Source organism: Pezoporus wallicus, unplaced genomic scaffold, assembly GCF_028554395.1.
Source record: "Pezoporus wallicus isolate ANWC-B61680 ecotype Strahan unplaced genomic scaffold, APGP_CSIRO_Pwel_v1 contig_13721, whole genome shotgun sequence".
NCBI classification, from domain to species: domain Eukaryota; kingdom Metazoa; phylum Chordata; class Aves; order Psittaciformes; family Psittacidae; genus Pezoporus; species Pezoporus wallicus.
In genome coordinates this window covers 257767-281558 of record NW_026640870.1, presented here as the reverse complement: position 1 = coordinate 281558, position 23792 = coordinate 257767, and the positions used below count along the sequence as shown (strand labels likewise).

Here is a 23792-nt window from a genome sequence, read left to right as displayed (position 1 = left end):
CTTGGGGGTGAGCATATTTCATGCCAAAGGAACGAGAAAAATGCAACGGAAAGTCATGTCTTTATTTTTAAGTCCTGTTTTCCAGACTTCTGTGTTCTTCCCCCAACATTAGAAATAAATATCAGAGGAGGAGCACATTGCAAAAACACAGTTATTTACTGTAAATTTTCTTACTTGCTCCTCTGTGAATATTGGTGGTGGTTTAATATCACTTCATTTTATTGGGGTTTCTTGGCAAGAAGGTGAAAATGTGGAAGCACTGGGACATCTCCAGACTCAGTGGTGGTTCCACTGAAATCGAGGAATTCTGCCAGGTGAAATCCGGTCACTGTCTGTAAGATACAAAGAGCTGATGTGAGGAGGAACAAGAGTCCCTGAGCATTCCTGCTGGGTTGTGTTCACATTCCGTAATTCCAGGCTTTTCCTTTGTTCAATGTCCAAGTGATGTGATTGTGCTGAAGGGCAGCTCTGAGTTGTAGTTCCTTTTTGACCTCTTCTGTCCTTTCTTGCCTTAGCCAAACAAATTGCTGTTGTCTCGTGGAGGAAAAGGGATGATGGTGATCATAGCTGTTATTCTTTAAGTTTCTGAGTGTAAATGCCTATATTACACACACTCCAAAGCTAAAACAGGGCAATGAGCTCCAAGGAGCAACTCATTCCCTTGTCTCCTGTAGAAGGGTGCTGCTCACCGCTATCTACCTGCTCTAATGCAGGCTCTTAGTGAAGACACACCTGAAGGATCAGGACCCAGAAGCCTTCCTTGCCAGTCATAAGAGCACAGGCTCTGGGTTTGTACTTTTCCATCTTTGCTGTTCCTTTGTGATCGTTGTGGATGGGTTTAATTGCCACTTTAATCTGATGCTCATTGCTAAGAAGAACGTATCAATAATTCACTTGCAAGAACAGCGTGGCAGCTCTGAAGTTCCCATCTGTCTGCTTTGGCTGCAGGCTAGAGTACCATGGGCTGTTCGCAGCATTGTGTTCTCAGGGACAAAAATGAGCTTGTAACAATTGCTTGGCTTGCTTTTAGTTATACTAGAGGGGGAGAGAAGGTGGATTTCCCTGAATTTGTTCTCCTGGCTCCTAGCCTATCTTTGCTGCAGAGCAGAGAGGCGCTGCTGCCTATATTACTGATGTGGATTTGCAGATAATCATTTCCATGCTTATGAAGCTTTTGAATCTTAAGCTCTTCAGGAGTGTTTCTGGAAGCTGCAGAGAAACTGCATCAAAGCTGAGTCTGTACCAAGTGCAGTCCTGTCTTGGAGGACAAAAGGGCTGGAAGTTCCCACACACAATGTCCCTAGCTACCCAGCCTGCAACGGCTTGAGTCCTAATAACCTAAGGGATCTTTTGGTCACAGAAATCAGTAGATAGAACTTAACTCACCTAGTCCATCTTCTTGCTTTAAGGCAGGATCAACTTTTTCTGTGTCAGGGTTGTAAGTGATTTCCCATCTTTTAAGACAACCCCAGAAGGTGAACATCCCAAAAGGAAACCCAGAAAGAACTGCTTGTGCCCAAATGCTTCATACGTGTTTAGAACCACGTGCGAGACTAAAAGTTAATCTAGGAGTTAGGAAAAGAGCTTGGGAGTCCTGACATGTGGCATCTCATTATAGATGCTAAACCTTTCCTTTATCCCCAGGAATGAAGGCTCATGGGGGCAATACCCTGCTGTTCTGTAGGATACATCTCCCATTTTTTTTCCTGATGTCCACCCATCATTTTTGTTCTATCCCATGATCCTTAGAAAAGCTTTCCTAATCTCCCATCTTTCAGTCTTCTTCCACGTAGCACTCAGGGGTCAGTTACAGCAGATTGCTCAACTGTTTCTGACGAATTATCCTCTTCTTGAAGTTCTTTCCCCATTGGGCCACTTCAGCTTCCTCTCCTCGGGATGAAAAGATGACTGCGTCACAGTCTTTGTCAGATCCAGACTAAACATATTCCCTATCTTGTTCTCCCCACAAGCAGTCCTCTATGGTGTTTTCTTGATGTGCCTCATCTCCTGATACCAGTACACAGCCCGCGCATCACGAATGTGCATTTGTCAAAGGGACTCTCCATAAAGGTCTATTAGCAAGGGATGAGTAATGGTTTGACAAAATAGATTTAAGTGGCCCCTTCTGAATCATCTTGGCAGTAATAGAGAGTCTGTGTCCATTTTTTGATTAAATATTTCCAGTGCCATTAGCTTGGGTGAAGTAAACAACTTCTATTGAGTTTGTCTGCTAATGACAACCCGGAGGCCTTTGATCTCTCTCTTATCAGAGAGCAAGCACTGTTGCTTGGATGTGGCTAAAGATCATCTGATCATTGCTAAAGGTGCCTCTTTCAGCACAAAGAGGTTGGAAACAGTCCTTTATTCTCTTGCTGTTCATCTCCTTCCACCTTCAATGGACGTGGTTAAAGCTGCCTGTGATACATATCCTCTAACTGTAGTTTGATTGCAAGATTGCAGCCAAGAAAATCAACACTTCACCTTCTTTTCTTGGGCAGGCTCCTTGAGGCAGGGCCCTTGTGTTCACAATTGTCTGAAAGGGGCTGTATTTCCATGTTCTTTGTGTGTATCCTTTCATAGCAGGGTTCGTAATATTGTATGTGCTTTACTTAAATGCTCCAGCTCTTGAAATCTTGTGACTTATCTTGTATTCCATAGCATTAACTAAAGAGCTGGAGTCCACCTTTTCCTTTTAGATATAAGCTATTTTCAGCCTAAATATAAAAAAGAAGGAAAATGAAGAAAGAAAAGGTAAATAACTCAATATGACTGATGCATTATGTTTTTTAATGCATGCTTTGTGATTAGCCAGCGAAGCAAAGCTGATTTCAGGCATCAGGCTGATGATTTTTGACCATTTGTTGTTGACTTCAGCACAGAAAGTGGTCAAGAGCAAACCAGTTTGCAGTGGGCAAGAACTGTGTGAATATAATCCCTTTTGGGAACGTTTTATGGCAAGGGATAAGCCAGATATATTGGATGAGAGTCAACACAGGCCTTGCTAAGAGATGTCACGCCTCACAGATCTGCTGGTGCTTTAAAGGACTCCACCAGCATATGGATGGGAATGATTCAGACTGTATAATTCCCTTGGATTTTCGCCAGAGGTTCTTAAAGGAACTAAGCCCATGTGGAGTGGGGTGGCAGCATGCTTGTATTTAAGAACTGCTGAAGAGGAAAGGGCTACAGGTAACATGTCCATTTCTGGAACACTGGGAGGTTGTCAGAGGCATTTCTTGATGTACCATGGGACATGAGGTATCCCATGTGCTCCTGAGTGATGCTTCACTCCTAGCACTGCTAGGAGTGAAGGGAAGATCGTGGCTGTCCTTGGCACCAAGCTCTGTCTGAAAAGGCACTTCCTTGTTTGCACCCAGCACTGGAGGAATGATCAGGCATTCACTGTTTTCCATTCAGGCATATATCAGTGTATTAGCACTGACAGGGATGACCAGTTCTCAGAGTCCACACTGAAGCATCAGTCCCCAGGTAAGCTATTACAGTGCTCCAGTGTATTGCTGGAGGTGTTCATCCTTGGTTGTTAGCTGGAGAGTTGGCTCCTTCCTCCTGTGACTTGTTTAATAATTAGACCCAAGCACTTCTGGCCTTGTCTGGGGGGTATTTTATAGGATTTGGGTGGGTTTTTTTCATTTTCAGGCTTATTTTTATAGCCATCTGTCAGACCAAGTGATCCTCCATCAGGATATAATCCAGCTGATTGGCCTACTTTTCAGGAATAGGAGCTTTAGTTTTCTATGCTACTGATAGCATTTCACATTGCCCAGGTCCTTTCCTCCTGAGGGTGGAGAAGACAGCAACTGATCTAATCCAGCTTGGCATTTGTGCCACTAGAAATGAAATTGCATTTTGCTGAATGAAACTGAGAAAAGGGGAAGTAATACGACCAATATGTGATGCCATGTGGGACCTTCTCCCTGGGAAATGCTTCCTAAGGAAGCTACAGCAGAGTTAATTATCCTGGAAAACAAAGTCGCTGATCTGTAGCTCTTGTGCAAGAGATGGAAGTGTGGCAGCCAAGGTTTCTTCTATAGAAAACCCTCTCAGCCAGCTGTCAATACCAAGTGAACTTGAAGGATTCACACAAAAATTCCAAGAGACTTTAAGACTTTGGAATATGGTCTTTGTTGGATAACATCAATTTGCATGGCATTATTCTAATGCTGGGGTACATCATGCTTGCATGCAGCTTGCTCCATTCCTCACTGTTACACAATCTGCAGCTCCAGAAAGGAGCAGCACATTTTGCCTGGCCATATGCAGTTGGGTAAGGAATTATCAGCAGCGACTTTCATGCCACAGAGCCGAGGTAAAAGCGATTCCACAGAGCATTAGGAGATCAAGTAGGTCAATTGAAAGGAGGAAAAATTACTATTGGCTCCCTTCAATTAAACTGTTATCGCTCCACGTGAAGGATCCCATTTAGAGGAAGGTATAAAACCTGAGAGTGAAGGTGATGGGGAGAATAAATTCTCCATTTTTAATTCCAGAGCTGGAGAGTGAGCATTCATCAGTAGGCATGAGCAGGAGAGCTCTCTTCCCTTCTGTTTCCAGCCTACTTTTAGGGAGAGCCCATTTGGAAAGCTCTCAGTGCAAACTCATCTAAGTCACAGCTTTTAGTGGAGACACCAACGACACCTAAACCCTTTCTGAGAAGGGCTTTTGCTTCTGGGAGGTTGTGGTGTGTGGCTGTTAAACACAGGGCAGAAGGCACCTCAAGAGAGCAAACATCTTGGCGACCAGGGCAGTCTTCTAGGAGCTGGGGCATCCTGGTTCAAGTCCCTGGTCCCTTTCCAAGGCCAGAGAGCATAAATAATGTTCTGCTGAGCTTTTGTGCATGGGAAAACACCAGCCAAAATGTGTTTTCTAGTAAGAGGAGTTATATCATAGGAAGGCAAGACAATTTCCATGGTTTGAACCACAGTCTAGTTCAACTAAACCAGCTTAAAGTTGATTTTAAGACAGCGAGTCCTATGTCGTAGTAAATAAACTGCATCGAAATGGTTTACAAAGGAAATATTTTCAAATGCAGAAATGGAAAGGCCCACTTGTGTTATTCTTCAGATTTATTTTTAAGGGCAGGGAATGCAGAGGAGGAAAGAATCCAGGTCTTGAATTGCTTGGGGTATTTTTGCTTGTTTGCTTTGCTGGTCTATTTACTTACCTTAGGAATAGCAGAATTATTTTGTTTGGGCTTTGGCAACCAAAAAAAAAGGGGAGAATAATAAAGGTTGTAATGTAGCCTTCACATTTGCTATCAGCTCTCTAAGACGTCACCTATGTTCCCTGCTGGCTCTCTGCTTCAGCTGCGACCTGCTGGCTCTTCAAACTCCCTCTAAGAGGAAGGACCTTTTCCCAGACTGCTCCAGAGGCATTAGAATGGAATGGCTGTAAATAAGAACAAGCATAGAGCTTGCAAAGAGGAGGGCAGCCTTGTCACTTCTGCACAGAATTGCTGCAGGATTGAGTCCCTGCTTGTCACTGCTTCCCTCCTTGCCCCATTTCTGGGCCAGAGGATGTTCATGTTTGTTATTACAGTCAAACCATACTCCCCACGCTTCATGACTGGTGTGTGAAACTTGCTCCACATCCCAGCCCAGCCAGGGCTGCATTGACAGAGCCTGCAGATGCCCCCAAAATCACATGGACTTATATATATATAGGATATATTCAGGTATGAAATTTGCTGTCTGCCTGTAGTGCTGCTTCTTTCCTGGGGGTATTTTCAGTCACCAGCCCTCAGCCTCTGCACAGGCTGGGTGATAGCTGGGGAGGGACACACAGGTCCCTAAAACTGCACTGTTTCTGTTTCCCAGTGTCAATCTGCAGTGGTATTTGGGATGTTCTTCTCTCAGACATGTAGAGCACGGGGTGTTTGGGGAAGGCAGGACAGAGTTCCTCCCCCTGGGTGATAAATACCTGCTGGGACAAAGTCAAGAGACCCCAGATGCTGGCACATAGAGCATCTGCTTTCATGCAGAATGGCTGATTACATTGTTTTGGACAAGATAAATAATGAATAGCCTCAGGGGTGCTCCAGGTGACAGATTCTCCTCCATGCTACATTAAGTATTTAGAAACTTCAGTTTAGGCCTGTCCCATGCCATGTCTGATTGCTGGGCTGACTTTGGAGGGGTCTGAGCTTGTGCCCAGGAGGGCAAATGCTGCTGATGGCTGTGTCTCCTTTGGCCAAAATTTGCTCTGTAGCAAAATGCCTGTGATGTGACTGTTAATTATAGCTCCTGAGCCATGTCCAGAGCCTACCTGAAGAGACTAAGGCTGCTCTTTAGTTGAATTTGCTATAGGAAAAGGGTAGGGGCGAGAAACTGGTGTTTGATGTAAGTTTTCAAAGGCGTGAGTGTGCAAGAAACACAGCTGAGGGTTTCAAATCCAAAGCTTGAGCTTGTATGTTGTGGTTTCCCCCCAGCCAGCAGCTAAGTACCACGCAGCCGCTTGCTCACTGTCCCCCACAGTGGGATGGGGAGGGGAATAGAGAAAAGGTAAAACCTTCACACTGAGATAAGAACAGTTTAATAGTTGAATTAAGGTGAACTATAATAATAATAGGAAATAAAAAGAGGAATAAAACCAAAGGACAAGTGATGAACAGAACAGTTGTTCACCACCCACTGACCAGTGTCCAGCCTGTCCCCAAGCAACGATCAGCAGCCCCTGGCCAACTCCCCACAGTTTCTATACTGAGCATGAGGTTCTGTGGTACAGAATATCCCTTTGGCTCATTTGGATCAGGTGTCCTGGCTCTCCTTCCTCCCAGCTTTTCATGTCCTTCCTTGCTGGCAGAGCATGAAAGACTGAAAAGTCCTTAACTATGGTAAGCGCTGCTCAGCACCAGCTAAAACCTTGGTGTGTTAACAATATTATTCTCATACTAAAGCCAAACCACAGCACTGCACCAGCTACTAGGAATAAAATTAATTCTATCCCAGCTGAAACCAGAGCACTGGAAGAGTGTGAGGATCTGTGGCTCGCTCTAGGTGCAAGTGAGCTGTGGTGCATGTGGAGGAGAGGTCCACAGGGTGCCATGAGAACTGGAATAACTCAGTCACCTCCAAGCAGAGGGGATAAAAGGAGTCAGGCTGTGAGTTAGAGATCTCTGCACTTTCTTGATGGGTTAAACCCAGCCTCCAGCAGTCTCGTGCAATGTTTTATCTAACCCTTCATCCTACGTTCAGAAGACACATGGGTCCAGGCTACCAGACTGATGCTCGCTGCCTAGCACAGTGGGAGTCTGCCTGTGATATTCGTATTACACACTCATTCCATACATGTCCTAGTTTTTTAGAAAAAGAGGAATATTTTGTAATTCTGAGCTCTTAGCAATTCCATTGATTTGCTCCCCTCCTGTGGTACCACTCCTTCAACCTCATTTAAGCTATTTTCCACCATTTTTGGACAATATTTCTTATTTAAAAAGTCTAATCCCTCCCAAAGCATCTCTTCAATCTGTCCCAGAAAACTGGCTTTCACAGTGGCATGTAAACCCTACAAATGGAGTATGGAGCCCAGTAATCCATCAGTTAAACAGATCAGTTATGTAGGAGGCTCAGTGCTCAGTGAGTAAAGCAAGCAGGCTTTGCTCTCACTCTGTAGAGGAAAAACTGACCCAAGTATAGCTCCATAGCTTTACGCTGGAGATGCAAAGGGCTTCCTGCTGGTTACAATGTCTTGGTTCTCCTCTCAGGTGAGCGAGCACAGATGTTCATCACAAGATAAAGAAGTGAAGCGTGATGCTGCGCTGCCAGGGAGCACTGTCTGCCACCTCCACTGTGACAGGAGGAGAATTGCACTGTGGTTGGCAGCCCTTTGCATAGTTTTGGGGGCCTGTTACCTTTTTGAGGCTGGTGACATCATGACTGAGGTTGCAGGTATCTTGGTACCACCTGTGTATTATAGAATGTGTGAAGCAGATTTTAAAATCCCCATAATTGAGTTTCCTTTCAACAGAGTGGAGCAGAACCTTTGCACCCCATTCCCACAGATCAGGCAGAGCCAGAGCAGACACCACTGCTTGGCCTCTGGAAGTCAGGAGCTTGCATTTAGAAACAGGAGCAGAATGTGATAACTCCCAGAGGGAGAACAAGTCCTTGAAGCAAGATCTGCTCCTTCTGGTGTTCTGTGCATCACTGGTACTTGTTCTTTGCTAGGAAGTATCAGGAGTTCATCCTTTAGTCCTTGGGCACAGCTTGCAAATGCCTTTGCAAACTCTTACTTGCTTAGTGCTGGGCAAGTTAATTGGTGCTGCACTGATTGCTATGGTTTGGGTTTATTCATCTAAAAAGTTGTGTGGGTTTGATTTTTCCTCCCTCTTCCATCTCATTGTAATTACCCTGAATTCCTTCTCCCTGCCTCTCCCATGCGTTCCCGTTGGATTTTAAGCAGAGAAATGGGGATGATTCCAGAGCCTGAAGACAGGTGAAATCCCTTGCAATGGAATAACTGGCAACTGGAAAACTACAATCTCTCAAAACTGGGCTGAAGAGAGAAAATACGGAGTATCCGGAAGCAAAGCAGGAGTTGACAGTTCATTATGTGTCTTCATCCCAGTCAGAGTCTCTGCAGAGCAAACTTAAAACTATAAAGCAGAAAAGCCAACATAAACAAGTACTCCAAATCCCATTGACAGCTTTAGACCCAGGACTAGAGAGGAAAAAAACAACCCAAGTGCAAAGGATGTTTATGAGACTAAATGTTCTGGATTTGTTTACCACTCCTCTGTGTCTCTGCCAGCCTCAGCGCTCCTGGTTCAGGAGGAGCCGAACTGGCTGCTTTGGGTTTGGAGGGGGGCATTTCTGAAGCAAAGCACATCTTTGATTCTGGAAGCTTCCTTCCCTCTTCATTCAGCAGGAGGGACCAGGTGTCTAGCAGCTCTTTCTCCAGTGTGATGCAGGTATGATTTCAGTAGCAGAGCAAAAAGGTGCCGCAGGCAAAGCTTGGTGCCAACCTGCCAGTCCTTGAACCTAAGCTGTGTACAATAGGTGGTTGTGGAGGCAGCATTCAAGAGACACAAGGTAGGAAACAAGTGAGAGAAAAGAGAGGCACAAAGAGATATCCTTGAAGAGCTGCAGTAATTCACTCGCACAAAGAGAATCTCAGAATGCAAATCCTGCTCCTGTTCTTCATCCCTTCCTTGGAGGGAACCATCAATAATTTGACCATTTCTCTTATTGAATTTCTCCTGATTCCAGGAAGGCTCCAGGCTTGTGCCACGTCTTGCTGCAACCAGAGGTGTCAGATTCTCAGAAAGAGCTTCATCTGCCGAGGTTTTCAGACCCAAGCTATTTAGAAAAGGATTTTTTTTGTCTGTTTATCTGAACTCAGATTGAACTGTTGAAAAGTTTGAGGCTTGTCCCTAATAGAAACATGGGTTTGAATCACTGAAATATCCCGCACCATAAACACAGCCTTCAAAGTGAGCAGAGGTGGTTGTGCTTTCTTGGGACATGTTTTGCCTGGAGTCGAGGCTATTACCTTAAGCTCATTTCAAGGATATGGAAATCTTACAAATGGATCCCATACAGTTTCTGCGCTTCTCTTGAGTGGGGGAAAACTTACTCCTGCAGCCAAAGGACAAGGATTCATTGGAATCTGAAATCTGTAGCATCTGTACTCAGATCTGAACCTTTTTGAGCATTGCATGGAACCCACCAGTGGGACCCGGGGGTTAAACCACTCTCTGCTTGTTTCTGCTGACTGTTTTCAGCATGGCAGTTCCCATTTCAGGCTCTGCTTCTGGCACTGAGGACCCTTGTACCAGCAGGACACCACTGCCCGCCATTCCTGAGTGGTTTGTAGCCTTCTGCAATGCCACCTGGCTGCCTTTTGGCCATTTTCCATTTAGCCTGACCTGTTTCTGAAACCCTGGACCAATGTAAAGGTCGATCATCACAGCAGGAGAAGATGCGGAGATACCCAAAGCTGATGAGGGTTGTGCTCCCTCACTGCCTTTTGAAAAGGAAGTTTTCACTGATGCTGTTTGGAGCCTTATAGTGGGTGAGTAGTTTCCCTGTCAGAGTTGTTCAGGTTTGCAAAGTTATTTGGCAAAAAGCAAATAACACCAGTTTAGATCTGCCTTCTTGGAAGTGCATCATTTTGATGCCAACCTTTGTTGATTCATCATTGCTTGCTAGAAAGGAAGTTGCATTTCGTGACACAACCACGTCTCAAGCAAAAAGCCTGAAGTTTTCGTTTTGGAGAAGGTCAAAACAAGACACTGCAGCAATTTTCAGGCTTTGTTGCAACTTCATTTTCTTCCAGCCAGGAAGTTTGACAAAAATAATCCTTACCATGAAAAGTTTTGTGTTCAGCGAATCAACATTTTTGTGTTTTTCCCAGAGAAAAACACTCCTGGAAAAAATCCTGCTTTGAGGTTGGTTTAAATTTGAACAAACCAACAGTGTCTCCTAGTGGCTGACTCCAGGGGAATGGCCAAATCTATCTTGTCTTTAAGTGTCTCTTCCCTGACCCTCCTTCTAAATCTTTGCTCATCAGGGAGGGAGAGAAGTAGGAAATGAACTGTACTTCCAGCAACACACCATTCTATAAGCCATACAGATCTCGGTGGCAGGTTGTTTGAAGGCTCCAGTTGTTGTTGAAAGAAGGTAATGACCTTTGAAGGCTATAGCACTGGACACTTGGCTCATCTGCTGGTCAGCTTCCATTCTAACAACAGAAAAGCTCCCAGCAGCAGCCTAGCTAGCATGCAGAGCTATCCGTCCTTGGATCCTGCCTTGGTGTCCACGCACGTGCTCCACACATCGCACCTTACAGCAGTCGTTGTCACCAAATTAGTTCTGCCTTACACCGAATATGATCACTAAAGGATAATCGTGTGCACTTCTGGTGTTCTCAACATAAGAAGGACATGGAGCTATTGGAGCAGGTCCAGAGGAGACAATGAAGATGATCAGGGGCTGGATCACCCCCCATATGGATACAGGCTGAGAAAGTTGGGGCTGTTCAGCCTGGAGAAGAGAAGCTGTGTGGAGATCTTAGAGCAGCTTCCAGTATCTGAAGGGAGCCTACAAGGATGCCGTAGAGGGACTCTTCATCAGGGACTGCCCGAGCTGCAGCTTCATTGCTGATATTTGTGACATTCATTTTCCAGCCTCACCATGCTAAAGAACCATCCTCAGCCTGCCATGAGCACCCTGTCCCAAGGAGCCCTCAGGCTGCTGCCTGGAGGGATGCAAGGACTGAGTGAGTTACTTTGCTTCTTGCCAAGAATTCCCAGGTATAACCCCAGCTGAAGGGAGACCAAACACACCAGCCATGTGCTGCTCCTCACAAATTGCTTAGTGCACTGTGAGTGTGATGTTCCATCACCACTGTCCTTATAGCAGGACAGACCCTGGAGCCCACAAGGCTATTTCAGGCTCTGCTGAGGAGCTGCTTGGATGCCATCCTACAACAGTCCTTTTCTTAGATGTGTTTTCACTGCTCAGGTTGTTTCTGCATCATCGGGGAAGGGAATAGGATGGAGAGCACTGATGAACATTAGGGAATTGCTGTCTCTGCAGCAAGGGAGGTGTGAGGAGGGCAGCCTGGTGATCATGTTGATGTGCACCATATACCACCTGAGCCACTTCTTGATGGAGACTAAAGAACTGAAAATTGCACAGTCCTTCCCCTGGTGTCCCTTAGTAATTAGCATATATGGATTATAATCATGAGGACTGAGGCTTTTAGTGCTCTTTCTCCTGGATAAATGGTTGAGCACAAGACAGTCTATTGCATAAAGTGATTTAGCCCATGAATGATGGTTCATTAGCAGCCCACAGACTGTCACTGCCTATAGTAGGGGATGTGTGGGCTCTTCCTGTATTCTAGTTAACTCTTTCACTTTCTCCTTCAGTCAGCCAGCAAAGATTCAGTTTGCAGAGCATGGAGTTAAATGTGGCTGTGCCATAGTACTACAATGGTCTTCCCCCTTCAGAGCCTCAAATAATGCAACAACATCCCAAAGAGACTGCCATCTTTTAACAAAGTGTCAAATGATGGATGGGGAATAAAAGAAGCTATTATCAGTCAGGAGATGAGTCAGATATGAATATAACACCTTTTTTCCTAGACAATATTATTACACTGAGGAAATGAAAAAGACTCATTTTCTTTTGCAAAAGAAGAGGCCTTGAGTGTTAGAAATGCACACTGCAGAGCCTGCTGCTGTGTGAGGGAGCAGCTCCAGTAAGTGAGCAAAACCCCATCCCACCTTTGCTGTTCCATGGTTTGGAGCCTGGGTGCTGGGCAGACATCCCTGCACTTTCCAGGAAGGGAAGACTTGGGCTCTGTCTGGAAAGCGAGATCATAATGCAAGGTAATTTGGTGCTTGTGATGGAAAAATCAGCTCTTGGATTTAAGCTGCATCCACTCTTAGGCAAGGCAAGGGCAATAAACACCTCAAGGGAAATAAAGCTATTGATTCTACTGACTTTCACTGGTATTGTTCTACAACTGCTCCAGAAATGGGCTGGGATTCTGTGTTTTCAACAAGACCCACAGGGACTGTCCATGAAGCTTTTCTGCTGTTCCTCTCAGACACTTCATCTGTCTCTGTGGCTCTCTGTGCATCTGTTTGACCATGTTGCTTTTTTGCCCCGTAGCCAGATGAGTTGACCAACGCCTTGGAGATCAGTAACATAGTCTTCACAAGCATGTTTGCCCTGGAGATGCTCCTGAAACTCCTTGCCTTTGGCCTCTTTGGCTACATCAAGAACCCATACAACATCTTTGATGGGATCATAGTTGTCATCAGGTCAGTGCCAGTTCTTCCTTCACTGTGGCTTGTCTCCGAAGGGCTCATACCAGTTGGGGAGTGGGATGAGGAACAGGAATGACATGGCATGTGCTAATCCAAGGCTCACTGGCTATGATATGCTATAATTATCCTGGCCTTTCAGATTTCTGTCATTAGAAGGCCTGTCCAAAGTAAATGGACCTGGCAAATGGAGAACAAAGTCTATTTATGCCACACATCTGGCACTGTGGTCAGTTTTCCACTGAAGTGCAGAATGGCTGGTCCTGGGAAAGGAGTACTGTGAGTGTCCCTATCCCAGCAGCTTGCCTTCCCTCTCCCAAATTAACACATAACTCAGGCCAGAACCCCCAGGAGGGTAGGAGAGGGCACTGTTCTGTTGTTCTCTCCAGGGGAACACTACCAGCGTAAACTGGGGATGTCAAATGTGTGTGAGAAGCTTGTACAGCATCTCTTCGTGCTGGGGATATTTCTGGGGGTGCTGTTCACCTCTTGATCAGTAATTTGGGGCTGAGAAGTCAAGGGAGACACAGAAGGTATAAACCAGGATAGCTTCAGTTTGTCCATCCCTTTGATTCAGGGAAGAGAAAGCAATAGAGGCTCAGAGCAAAAGCCAGTCTGTGGCTTGATCAAACCAACGCACCCCAACCAATGTAAAACCCTCTGGAGATGAGCTTGGTACAAAACTGTGATCCACATTTTGTGACAGATTGTAGTGATGCAGACCAGCAGAGACATGCTGTGCTGTGAAGAGTCACAGAAAGCAAGGGAATTAAAGACTCAAGAAACTAGCTATAAAGGATGGAGGTTATGCATGTGCGTGTAGATCTGCACAAGTGGGAAGGGAAGGTGTTTTTCAGAAGCAAGAAAGAAGGTGGCAGACAAACTGCCCCTTTAGGGCTTCTGGTGGTGTGATATCCTGTAAGAAACCAGCCTGCCCAAAGCTTTCACAGTAGAGAGCTGCTGCTTCTAGCTCTTGTCCTTGTGGTGTTCCTGCAGTGTGTGGGAGATCATCGGTCAGTCGGATGGAGGCCTCTCTGTGCTACGAACCTTTCGGCTGCTCCGCGTGCTGAAACTGGTGCGCTTCATGCCCGCCCTCCGTCGCCAGCTCGTGGTCCTGATGAAGACAATGGACAATGTGGCCACCTTCTGCATGTTGCTCATGCTCTTCATCTTCATCTTCAGGTACAAGAGGCTGCAGCTGCTCTTCAGTTACTTGTTCAGCTTGCTTAAGTAATACATAGATCAGAGTAACAATACACTGCATTTGCTAGGCTGCCTACGTGATGGAAGTGCTCACAATAGACTGACAAGCAGACACTCAACAGACTTTTCAGTCTCAGTTTTGCATGCAGTACTGTAATTCCACAGATGAATGAAGCCCACAACCAGGCAACATTTCCTCTGGAATTCCTGGGAGGCTCGTTTAGCTGTGTCTCAGGAAGCTGTCAGTAACTGGACTCCAGCACTGTTATATTTGAGATGGATGTTGTACAGACTCCAAGATTTCTGTCTGACCCTATAATGCCCCTCGGTATCCTCTTCTTGGAAACCAGTTGGATTAGGAAGCTGGCAGTGTGAGCTGTCATTTTCTAGACAAAGGAGATCCCTGATTTAACTTCTGTGTAGATAATTGAAATATGACACAGAAGAACCAAACAGTAGGGTTTCATCAGAGTTTCTTCCTGGGACATACCACCAGCATACAAAACACCGGGAGCAGAAAAGTGTCCAAAAAAATCACTGCAATCCTCCCTGCCACTGTATTTCACACAATAACATGTTTCTTCTGTCTTTTCTCCCACTCTAGCATCCTTGGCATGCATCTTTTTGGATGCAAGTTCAGCCTGAAAACTGATACAGGAGACACAGTTCCAGATCGAAAGAATTTTGATTCCTTACTGTGGGCCATTGTGACCGTATTTCAGGTAAGCTCTGGATCCTCTGGGAAGTTTTCATGTGACCACCTGGACAGTTAGTTTACTTTTTTAAGGAAAACTATTCCAGTAGGTGTCAAATTTGGACTGAAATGGCACTGTGGAGTTAATAGAACAAGGTGATTGTGTTTCTAAGTTAGCTGGTCACTATAAACCCTGATAGAGAAGCAAAATCAATAGTGTGCATATCTGTTGCCAGTAAAAGTCTAAGAAGGCCTGAAAATCCACCCTTCTTGTCCTTTCATAAAGCCAGTAAGATCAGACCCACAGTCTAGTGTCCTGTACTGTAGATCTCTTGTCTCTTTACTTGCCTTCGTCCCCTAAAAATGCACTTTGCAAACAACTTCATCTAACTGGGAGTGACAGATACTGTCACAACTCAGAGCTGGAGGTGCTGGCTCTATATGCTGGAAGCTTCTTTATATAAAAAAGTTGTGTTTCCTCTGCAAACAAAATCTGTTCTGTGCTTGAAATTACTGGCATATTCCACACTGGAGCAATAAGCTACTATTTCCAAGACATTCTAAACATAAAGATTAGTCTTTTCTTTTCAAAGGCTCAGGCTACAGAGTCCAAGTGCAGCAAGTGGAGCACAATGGAACAGTGTTAAGCTAAGTTTCTGAATGTAGAGTAGGTGCTCATCACAATATCGCTCAAGGTAGAAACCAGTCCTGAGTCTTCACTGTGAAGAATAAAACTTCTGACAAAGTTTTCCTTCTTACAAAGGAGCAAGACAAAAATCAGAATTAGTCCCACAGCTCCACATCTTTCTTTTACCAACATCAATACAGATTTCTGCATATACTCTAACAGTCCCTTGGGAAATAGAGCTGGCTCTGAGCACAAGGGCTCAGTCCTGCATCCCATGAAGGTTAGTGAGTGGCATGACTCAGTTCTAACCCCAGAGCTACCTGTTTTTGAGGAGGGCTAGAGACCATTTCATTGTAAGCATGAATTGATGTGGAGCATGAATTTGTCATCCATTTCTCTCAGGTCCCAGGATTTTGGGGCTTCAGAAAAGTGGGAATCCCTGAGGAAGGTCCCTTGGAGCAAGGCTTTGTAAAGATGTGCATTTTTTTGCCCAGCTTGTCAGTGCTTTTATCTAATGGAAATCACTTTGCATCCCTGATTTTCTTGAGCCACCCAGTGTCATTTATCTCATCAAATACCCTTTGTATTTGTCCTTTACCCTTTCCTTCAGCTCCAGATGCCTTATAAAGAGCAGCCCAAAAGGAGACAACAGCTCTGGCCTCAGGTCTTTTATCTTCTGATGGTTATCAAAGGAGACAATACCACCACCAAATTACTGGACTTGTACCAGCACATCTTTCATGCTGCCCTACCTAGGATCTGAACTAGTCATGTCTGTGGGCAGCAGTGTGCTAGATCTTCCTGCAGAGAGGGGAATTTTGGCCAGAAGACAGCTCTCACATGCAAAGATCTAAATAAAGGAATGTTTTACTGTCTCTCTTCATGAGACCTATTAATGCTTATGCTTAGAAAATGTTAAAAGGAGAGGAAAAAATGGATAAGTCAGTATCTGAATGCATCTGCTGTGTATGAGAGGAGTGAGGTAATTAAAGTCTTTCCTTTCACCCCTTTGCAGATCCTGACTCAAGAGGACTGGAACGTGGTCCTGTACAATGGGATGGCATCTACATCCTCATGGGCAGCCCTCTACTTTGTGGCCCTGATGACCTTTGGCAATTATGTGCTCTTCAACCTTCTTGTTGCCATCCTGGTAGAAGGCTTCCAGGCAGAGGTAAGAGATCTGAGCAGAGGGAGGGAGAACACTGAGACACATGTAGGTGAGCGTGTAGGGATGAATGCATGTCAGCACAAATGTCTAGCCATCAAGCAGCCCTGAATGTAAATTTAAGGAATGTAGATGAGCTGTGTGGGCATGTGAAGCTCTTGTGAATCTCTCTTTGCAAATGAGACCCACTGGACTTAGCATGGGACTTGGGAGACCAACAGTTTGGTTGATCTGCTGCAGGACCTGTTGTGTGGCCTAGAGGAAATGCTTTAGGGTTGGTTTGACTTACCAGGTCTTCCATCTGTTCTGTGTTTTGTGTCTTCATTATGGTGGGCTTCAGGCCTTCAATGTAGCCAGTGTTAGTCATGGGGACCAAAGTATGATGTTCTCAGACCGGGCCTTTCCTTGTGACTCTGTCCCTTCTGTGTTATTTGAGGCCAGTAGCCCACCTGTTCAAAAGCTGTGTTGCAAGGCTACAAACATTAAAGTCTGAGATACTTTGAATGATGAAGGACATGGAAATGCTAAAAAGATTTTTACCTGTACCTGAAAATAATGTCAGTATCAGGTCAGTGAGCAGGGAATATAGGATAAACTGCAGCATCTCATCTCACATGGAAAGAATTATAGAAATCATGTGCCATGTCCTGATGTGAACTAACAGCACAACCATCAGCAGCTATGCAGGCAGTCCTGTGCCACATGATCCAGAGGAGCAGCTCCCACTGGTATGAGTGGTGTAAGTGCTATAGTATGAGTGAGGGGCCCTGTAGCCTCCTAAGCTTTCCACCCCACTGACAAGTCCCTTCCAGATTTGCTTTAAGCATCCTGAGAGAGTGAAACCAGGCATTCCCTGCCCTGCTCTTCTTCATCTTCCTTTCAGATCACAGCAAGTCTATTTGGGAGAGATTTAAACTGAGGATGATCTGGTTTGGTTATAAATGTAACAATGTATGGGCATATATACATTATCCAGAAACTGGAGATGATTTTGAGACTTAGCAAAACTCAGCCAGTCCCTGTTAAAGCAGAGAATAGTGGCATCAAAGGGGCTTACATCATGCTTTGGGGTTTTATTAATTATTACTTCTTTATTTCCTCAACCATCAAGAAGAGCAAGTTTGCTCAGTGCCAGATTGGCTTCAGAGACACAGACTCAGAAAGGAAATGAGAAAATGGCTTCAGTTTTCACTGCTTTGCCTCCCGAGGGAAAGAGGAGAAAGAAATAATCTTTATAGGACATTTTTTTTCCACTTGTCATTTTTCCCCCAGAATTGGTGTCGCGCTCTCATCCGCAGGGTTTAGATCCCATTTAAACCAACCGCATCACATTGAGACCAAATTTCACTGATCATGGAATAGAATTGAAATATTCATAGACCAAAAATTCCTTCAAGCCAACACAGTCACATTTATGTCTTTCAAGGATGTATGTAGATTCCTTATTAAAACACCCCTCCAGGTTCCTCACAGCACTAACAGAGGAAAACTAATTGAAACAAAAGGAGCCAAGCCACAGTATGGAAACAGCAACCCTGCTCTATGTCACTCACAGCGGTTTCATGGATGCTGAGGGTGGTGAGTGCCACGTGAACACACAGAGAGGACACAAGTAGAAGACACAAAGCTCATTGCTTTCAAAATAAACAGCTCTGCACTGCATCAGTGGGCATTTTAATGTCTTGTACAATGCGTTCCATGCCCTGAAGATCCAACACAGCTTGCCAGCAAGACAAGCAGGTCTTTTTCCAAGAACAAGCCTGTGTTCCACGTGTGGGTGACTAGAGCTTGTGCTGACACTGCTTGTTTCCAAATTGCTGTCATTTTCTCAGTGTCACTGATCTCATATCTCCCAGCTTTACTCCGGATACTATAACACCTTTACATCAGGTTCTAGTGCAGCCTGTGGCAGATGGAGGTGGACATTTTAGCTGCCAACCGAATAAGACCAAAGCAAAGGAATTGCCACTATTTGTACAGGCTCTGCAGTAGTTGCCATCTTCCAACCTAGAAAGGATTTTCCTCTAGGAGCATTGTAGCTGTATTTAGAGCGGTTGTGCTCAGACTCAGTCCTGCTAGAAAACGACACAGGCTGCAGCAGACTAAAGATGTGCTAAAGTAATAGATTTTCCTAAATTGGATGCAGAAAGAACCAATACATATGCTTAACATACCATAAGCCATATGGCAGCTCAGAGTATTCAGTGGCCAGATATGTCAGATGCCCTCATATTCCACCAACCAGCAAATATGGGGGTAAAAAGAGGACAAGCCAGGGATATCCAAACAGACAATAACCAGTCTGCGTGTGACCCAACAGATTGGAAACTGTCAGCTTGAGCTCCTGCTCGAGCAGTCCTACATTTAGGCACAGAGAGCCCTCATCCAGCAGTCTGCATCCTTTCCTGATTGCTTTAAGGCAGAAGAAAGTTCATTCCCCTCTGCAAACTGACAGCTTGCAGGTCTCTGTACAGTAGAGATCCCATTCCTTACTTGCCCTCTTGGAGGTTGGATCACCTGCTAATGTGAAGGCAGAAATGAGCAGCCTCATGCAATACCCTCTGAGTGTATGATTACAGACCTCGCTCAATAGCTGTCGTTTTCTTGCTGAAGCTTAATAGCTCCTTTTGGAGCTGTTACAGCCCATGATTTAAACGTGTGTAAGCAGTAGTTTTCAAAGCTTGTATTATTCACTCACTGCTGCCTCTGAAAAGGCCAGCAACCACAGGCATGACATTTGCAGGGCACATTTTGCTCTCCACTCCCATTTTTTATAAGTCTTGACACGAAGCTTATAGGCCTTGTCAGTTGTCTCATAGTGAGGTATTAGCTGTGCTACAGAAAACCCTTCTCAGGGCTGTATTTCAGCTACCGAGGTTCAGTTCAAGTGTTGCACTTATAAATGTATAACTTAGCTTGGTTGTAAACCAAAGATGTTTACAGTCTCCTTGGACAACTCCCAGGAAGAAGTATCAATGGAGCTGGGTTTTCTTTTGCCTGGTTCTGTTGGGATGTTGGGAATATGGCAGAAACTCTTGTTTTGATCCTTTTGACTCCATCTTCTTACAGGCTGATGCTCTTAGAAGTTCTAGAAGACACTGAGATGGCACTTCTCCCTTTGCTTAGGTGTTTCTTTTACTCAGATGGAGAGTGACTCCTGAGAGGCTTTTGCAGCTAAGAGGGTTCACATTAGAGCTGCTCCAAGCTCTAAACCATTAACAGCATCTCAAAAAGGACACTACAAATTGGACTGTGAACCACAGTAGACAGTCTCAGCTTGATCTCAGGTTCTGATCTGCCTGTGGAGCAAGTTTGGCAGGAGGATCCCTAGAAGAGAATAGGCTTAAATGACCGCAAAACCATTTCTAGTACATTTGTGCTTATTACAATAAGCAGGCAGACTTCAAACAGGACCGTAATTGCATATTTGTGCTTACATTGTTCCCATGTCATTTGAAATCTATGCCAGAGCATAGAAAAGCAGAGAAACCTTCCAAAACTGTGCAGATCTTTCATCTACTCTGCACTAGTGCTTCTGTTCCAAACCAGAGAAGATGACTAAGGGAGCTTTAGCCTTCCAGTCACCCTGGCTGGCTGCACCAGTTAGCAATACATCAGAGCTGAAACGAAGTTCACTGCCACTTCAGCACCATGTCTCTAGGAACCCTGGTGATTTGTTCAAGCATCAGTTGAGGAGCTGTGCTCCTTTTTTGGGGATCAGCTGCTTTAATCCAACCGTTTGCTCTCAATTTGTACAGCTTTCCTGCAGTCTCAATGGATCAAGCCAGAGTCATGCTGACAGACTGCTGGAACCTCTCCTCTCTGCAGATCTCCAGCAGAGGAGAACCTGACCATAGCTCTTCTGTCCCAGGCTTTTACATTATTTAGGCTGATCATCTGTAGTAGCAGAGGTAGATGTGGAAGGGAAAAATAGCTGGACTTCCAGGAGAAAAGCCAGTCTGAGGGTGCTTGGCTGCTCTCTGTCCTGAGATGATGCTGTACTGCCAGGCAAGCTGGCCTCATTCCCTTCTGCCTTAGCTTCAGTGTTGCCAAGAGATTTCCCAATACAATCTCCATTGCCAGCCAGCATGAAGAAACCAAATCAGGGCTGGGTTTTCAGCTCTAAGTCAACTTTACAGTGCTGTCAAATAAAGAAGAAAAACCCTTCACCATCCTTTGACATTAAAACCTAAGTGCTCTCAGCTGAGATCATGGAGAGTACAAATATGGAACCTCACAATGCCAGTTTTTCTTAGCTGCACTTTCATGTTCTCCCCCGGGATACACTGCACAATGTAGGAAATACAACATTGCAAGAACAGGAGTTACAATCACAATATCATCCTTTCTGTCCAAGTATGAAAATGAATCAAAACAAGAAGGGACTTACCTGGGATCATTCCCTAGGGAGTGTCAGAGGGAATTCGGCATTCTGCCCTCCTGGTTCTTGGGGCCACACTTTAAATGACCATGGGGAGCTGAGGTATCTCTGAGCTGCCAAGTGACCCAAATGGCTGTTGTGCTGAAGCTTAAATGAATCCAGTCTGTTAATTATCCTTCTCCTCTCTGCAGGGTGATGCCAATAGGTCAGACACAGATGAAGACAAGACATCTGCCAACTTTGATGACGATTTTGAGAAGCTAAAAGACCTCCAAGCAACAGGTAGGCTTTTGTCTCTGTGTTTTTCTGGGAATCTGAGAGCTACAACTCTGCTTCAACAGTCATCAACGGGAAAAAGTGGAAGAATTCATTTTACTTGGCAGGAGGTCTAATAGCTGTGTTAAGAGAGAAGCTTTTAACATGCAAAAAGTGTAGGGAAGCTAAATGAGCAGGGAGATTTCCTTTAAACAGCTGTTTTCCTAATTTAAATTACACTGGAATATTTAGTTATGTCTCCTCATTTCTTCTGTATCATCCCCACAGAATGCTTTGCTGACAGCAATAGTCACACACTACTTCTCAGCAGCTTTTCTAATCAATCATGTTCTCATCTGTTGTTTTTAGTTTCTCATACAAATGCATTTAGGTGAGGTTTGATTGATGGGAATGTTGCTGTTCATTTGTGTTACAGGAGGGCCTGGCAATTGATATGAGGTAAGGCCAATTGTACTATAAACATGCAATGGTAGGTGACAGCCTTCACTCTGTAGAGTTTGCAACCAGATAGGGGACAGTAAGGGAACACAAATTGAATAGTATTGATGGTGAACAGGAGCCAGTTTAGCTCCTCTGTACTTTGATTCTCAGTTTGGGCTCTTGTTAGGGTTACTTAAAGTGCTTCTAAACCAGGATTCATTTCAGCTAAGGAAATTACATTGATTGTGGTGAACAGATGGAATTCAGCTGAGGAAGGGGCAGAAGTAATTTGTTGGGGAAGCTGAGACAGAGCTGGATCACAGCAAAGTGATGGAGCTGCTTAGCCTGCAGATGAAGCAACAAATTCCAAGCACAAGTGACCAAATGAATGTCCATTGCAAACAGCTGGCAAGGAACCCACAGCACCAGCTATGTGCCAGCTTTGCACCAACTACTTGCTGAACAGCTTCAAGTAAGAAGAGAGTTCTAGGGGCAAGAAATATTGTCACCTCTTCTCAGGTAATACAGGGATAGGAGACAGGGCTGAACTTGCCATCAACCAAAATTCCATGAGTAATTGGGTGTCTCCATAAGCCTCACAAGTGCCGACCAGTGACTAAACAGCATGAAGACATTAACAATTGTATCATAATGCTGTTGGTCTGTAAATAGATACTCTGGCAAGAGGAACATGTATTGCAGATAAACACATTTTGAGCTAGATCTTCCAGCCCTCAGAGTGGATGGCAGTGTTCCCACAGACTTCTGTAGTGCAGATCAGGTATTTGTGCCCGAGCCAGCAACAAAACATGATACAATAGAAGCACAGTGCGTTACAAAAGCAGCCAGTGGAAGAAAAAGAGCAGGGGTAATGCACTCACTTGGATTTTCTCACTGTCGATTTGTACTTCCCTCCTGTTGGGCATGGATGCTCCCATCCTTCCCCCTCCTTAAGACTGATCCTGAAGTTATTAAACCACAACCCACTAAATCCAGTAAAACAGGAGCTAGCTCGGCTTTAGTTTTTTGTTTGAGGTTAGGCTTTTGGTTTTGAGTATTATGACACTGGAGGTGTTATGTCTGGTTTGTCTTCAGTGTGAATACCATTTTTGCAGCCTGTAGTTGCTATACAGCTAAAATAGATGCTTTCTGCAGTTACCACAAGATGTGCCATTAGATTTCTCTGTTACAGGAGGTTTACTCTTCTAGACAAATGGATGTGTAAAAGCAACTTCCATTTCCTGTCCCCTGAACAGATGACTAAAGACAATGACTAATGGTCACTTAGTGCCTTCCCCGTGAAGGAACTCGGAGCACATCAGAACTGCATAAAAATCTCTTTGCAAGGCTGTATGACAAGGAGAAGAGATTAACTTCCCAGGGTGAATTTAGCCAGTCTTCAATATCCTTTCCCTGGAAGCTCTCTCCCAGTCCCCCCAGACTGTAACTCCACTCTCTAAATCCCAAGAAACAGTGAGCAAAAGCGGCTTCCTTTGAAGGGCACGATGGGTTCCAAGTCCAGCCAGGGCTGAAGGCCTCTTAAAAGGTTATGACATTTACCTTATGCCTTTCAGCATGGCAAAAGTGATCATATTGCCCACAACATTCCATCTCCATTTGGCAGGGTTCCCAGGAGACCCAAGGAACAATGTCCATTTTGAAGAGTGATTTCTGCAGCTGAGCATTCACCTCTTCTTCTCTCTCCCCTTCTCTCCAGAGATGAAGATGTACTCGCTTGCTGTCACCCCAAATGGACACCTGGAGGGCAGGGGAAGCATGCCCCCTCCTATCATCATGCGCACTGCTGCCACACCAATGCCCACACCAAAGTGTTCCCCACACATTGATTCAGTGCACACATTTGTGGACTCAAGAAGAGGGAGTAACGCTTCCCTAGAGCCCTTGAGCTACGACCAGAAGTCCTTGGTAGGTTCCTGTTGCTAACAGCTCTCTCTCAAGTGCCTGCAAGCAGCACAGATGACGTGCACACACATGTTGCTGGAAAATGAAAAGGATGGTGATAGAGGTGAGAAGGACGCTTAAAGGCAGGAGGAAAGCAGATACAAGAGGGCAAAATGAATGGGTGTGATGCGCTGGGGCAGGATAGTGACAGCATAACTGTCAAGCACAGTGAATATATGAAAATAGGAGATGGGTATTGTACTGAGATTCGTTGTTTTCCTGCCTAGTATCTAATTGGAAGTCCATGCCAAGCCACCTGAGAGAGAGACA

General features: G+C 44.9%; 1 protein-coding gene across 3 annotated transcripts in view; it reads left to right on the top strand.

Moving 5' to 3' along the window:
- Nucleotides 1–23792, top strand: part of CACNA1H (calcium voltage-gated channel subunit alpha1 H) — a 118009-nt gene that overhangs the window by 56759 nt on the left and 37458 nt on the right. For all 3 annotated transcript variants that reach the window (XM_057420882.1, XM_057420881.1, XM_057420880.1), the window contains exons 9-14: nt 12639–12790; nt 13790–13975; nt 14601–14718; nt 16334–16489; nt 21056–21146; nt 23278–23486. In XM_057420882.1, the coding sequence (XP_057276865.1) occupies nt 12639–12790; nt 13790–13975; nt 14601–14718; nt 16334–16489; nt 21056–21146; nt 23278–23486 (912 nt within the window). The remainder of the gene's footprint in view (nt 1–12638; nt 12791–13789; nt 13976–14600; nt 14719–16333; nt 16490–21055; nt 21147–23277; nt 23487–23792) is intronic.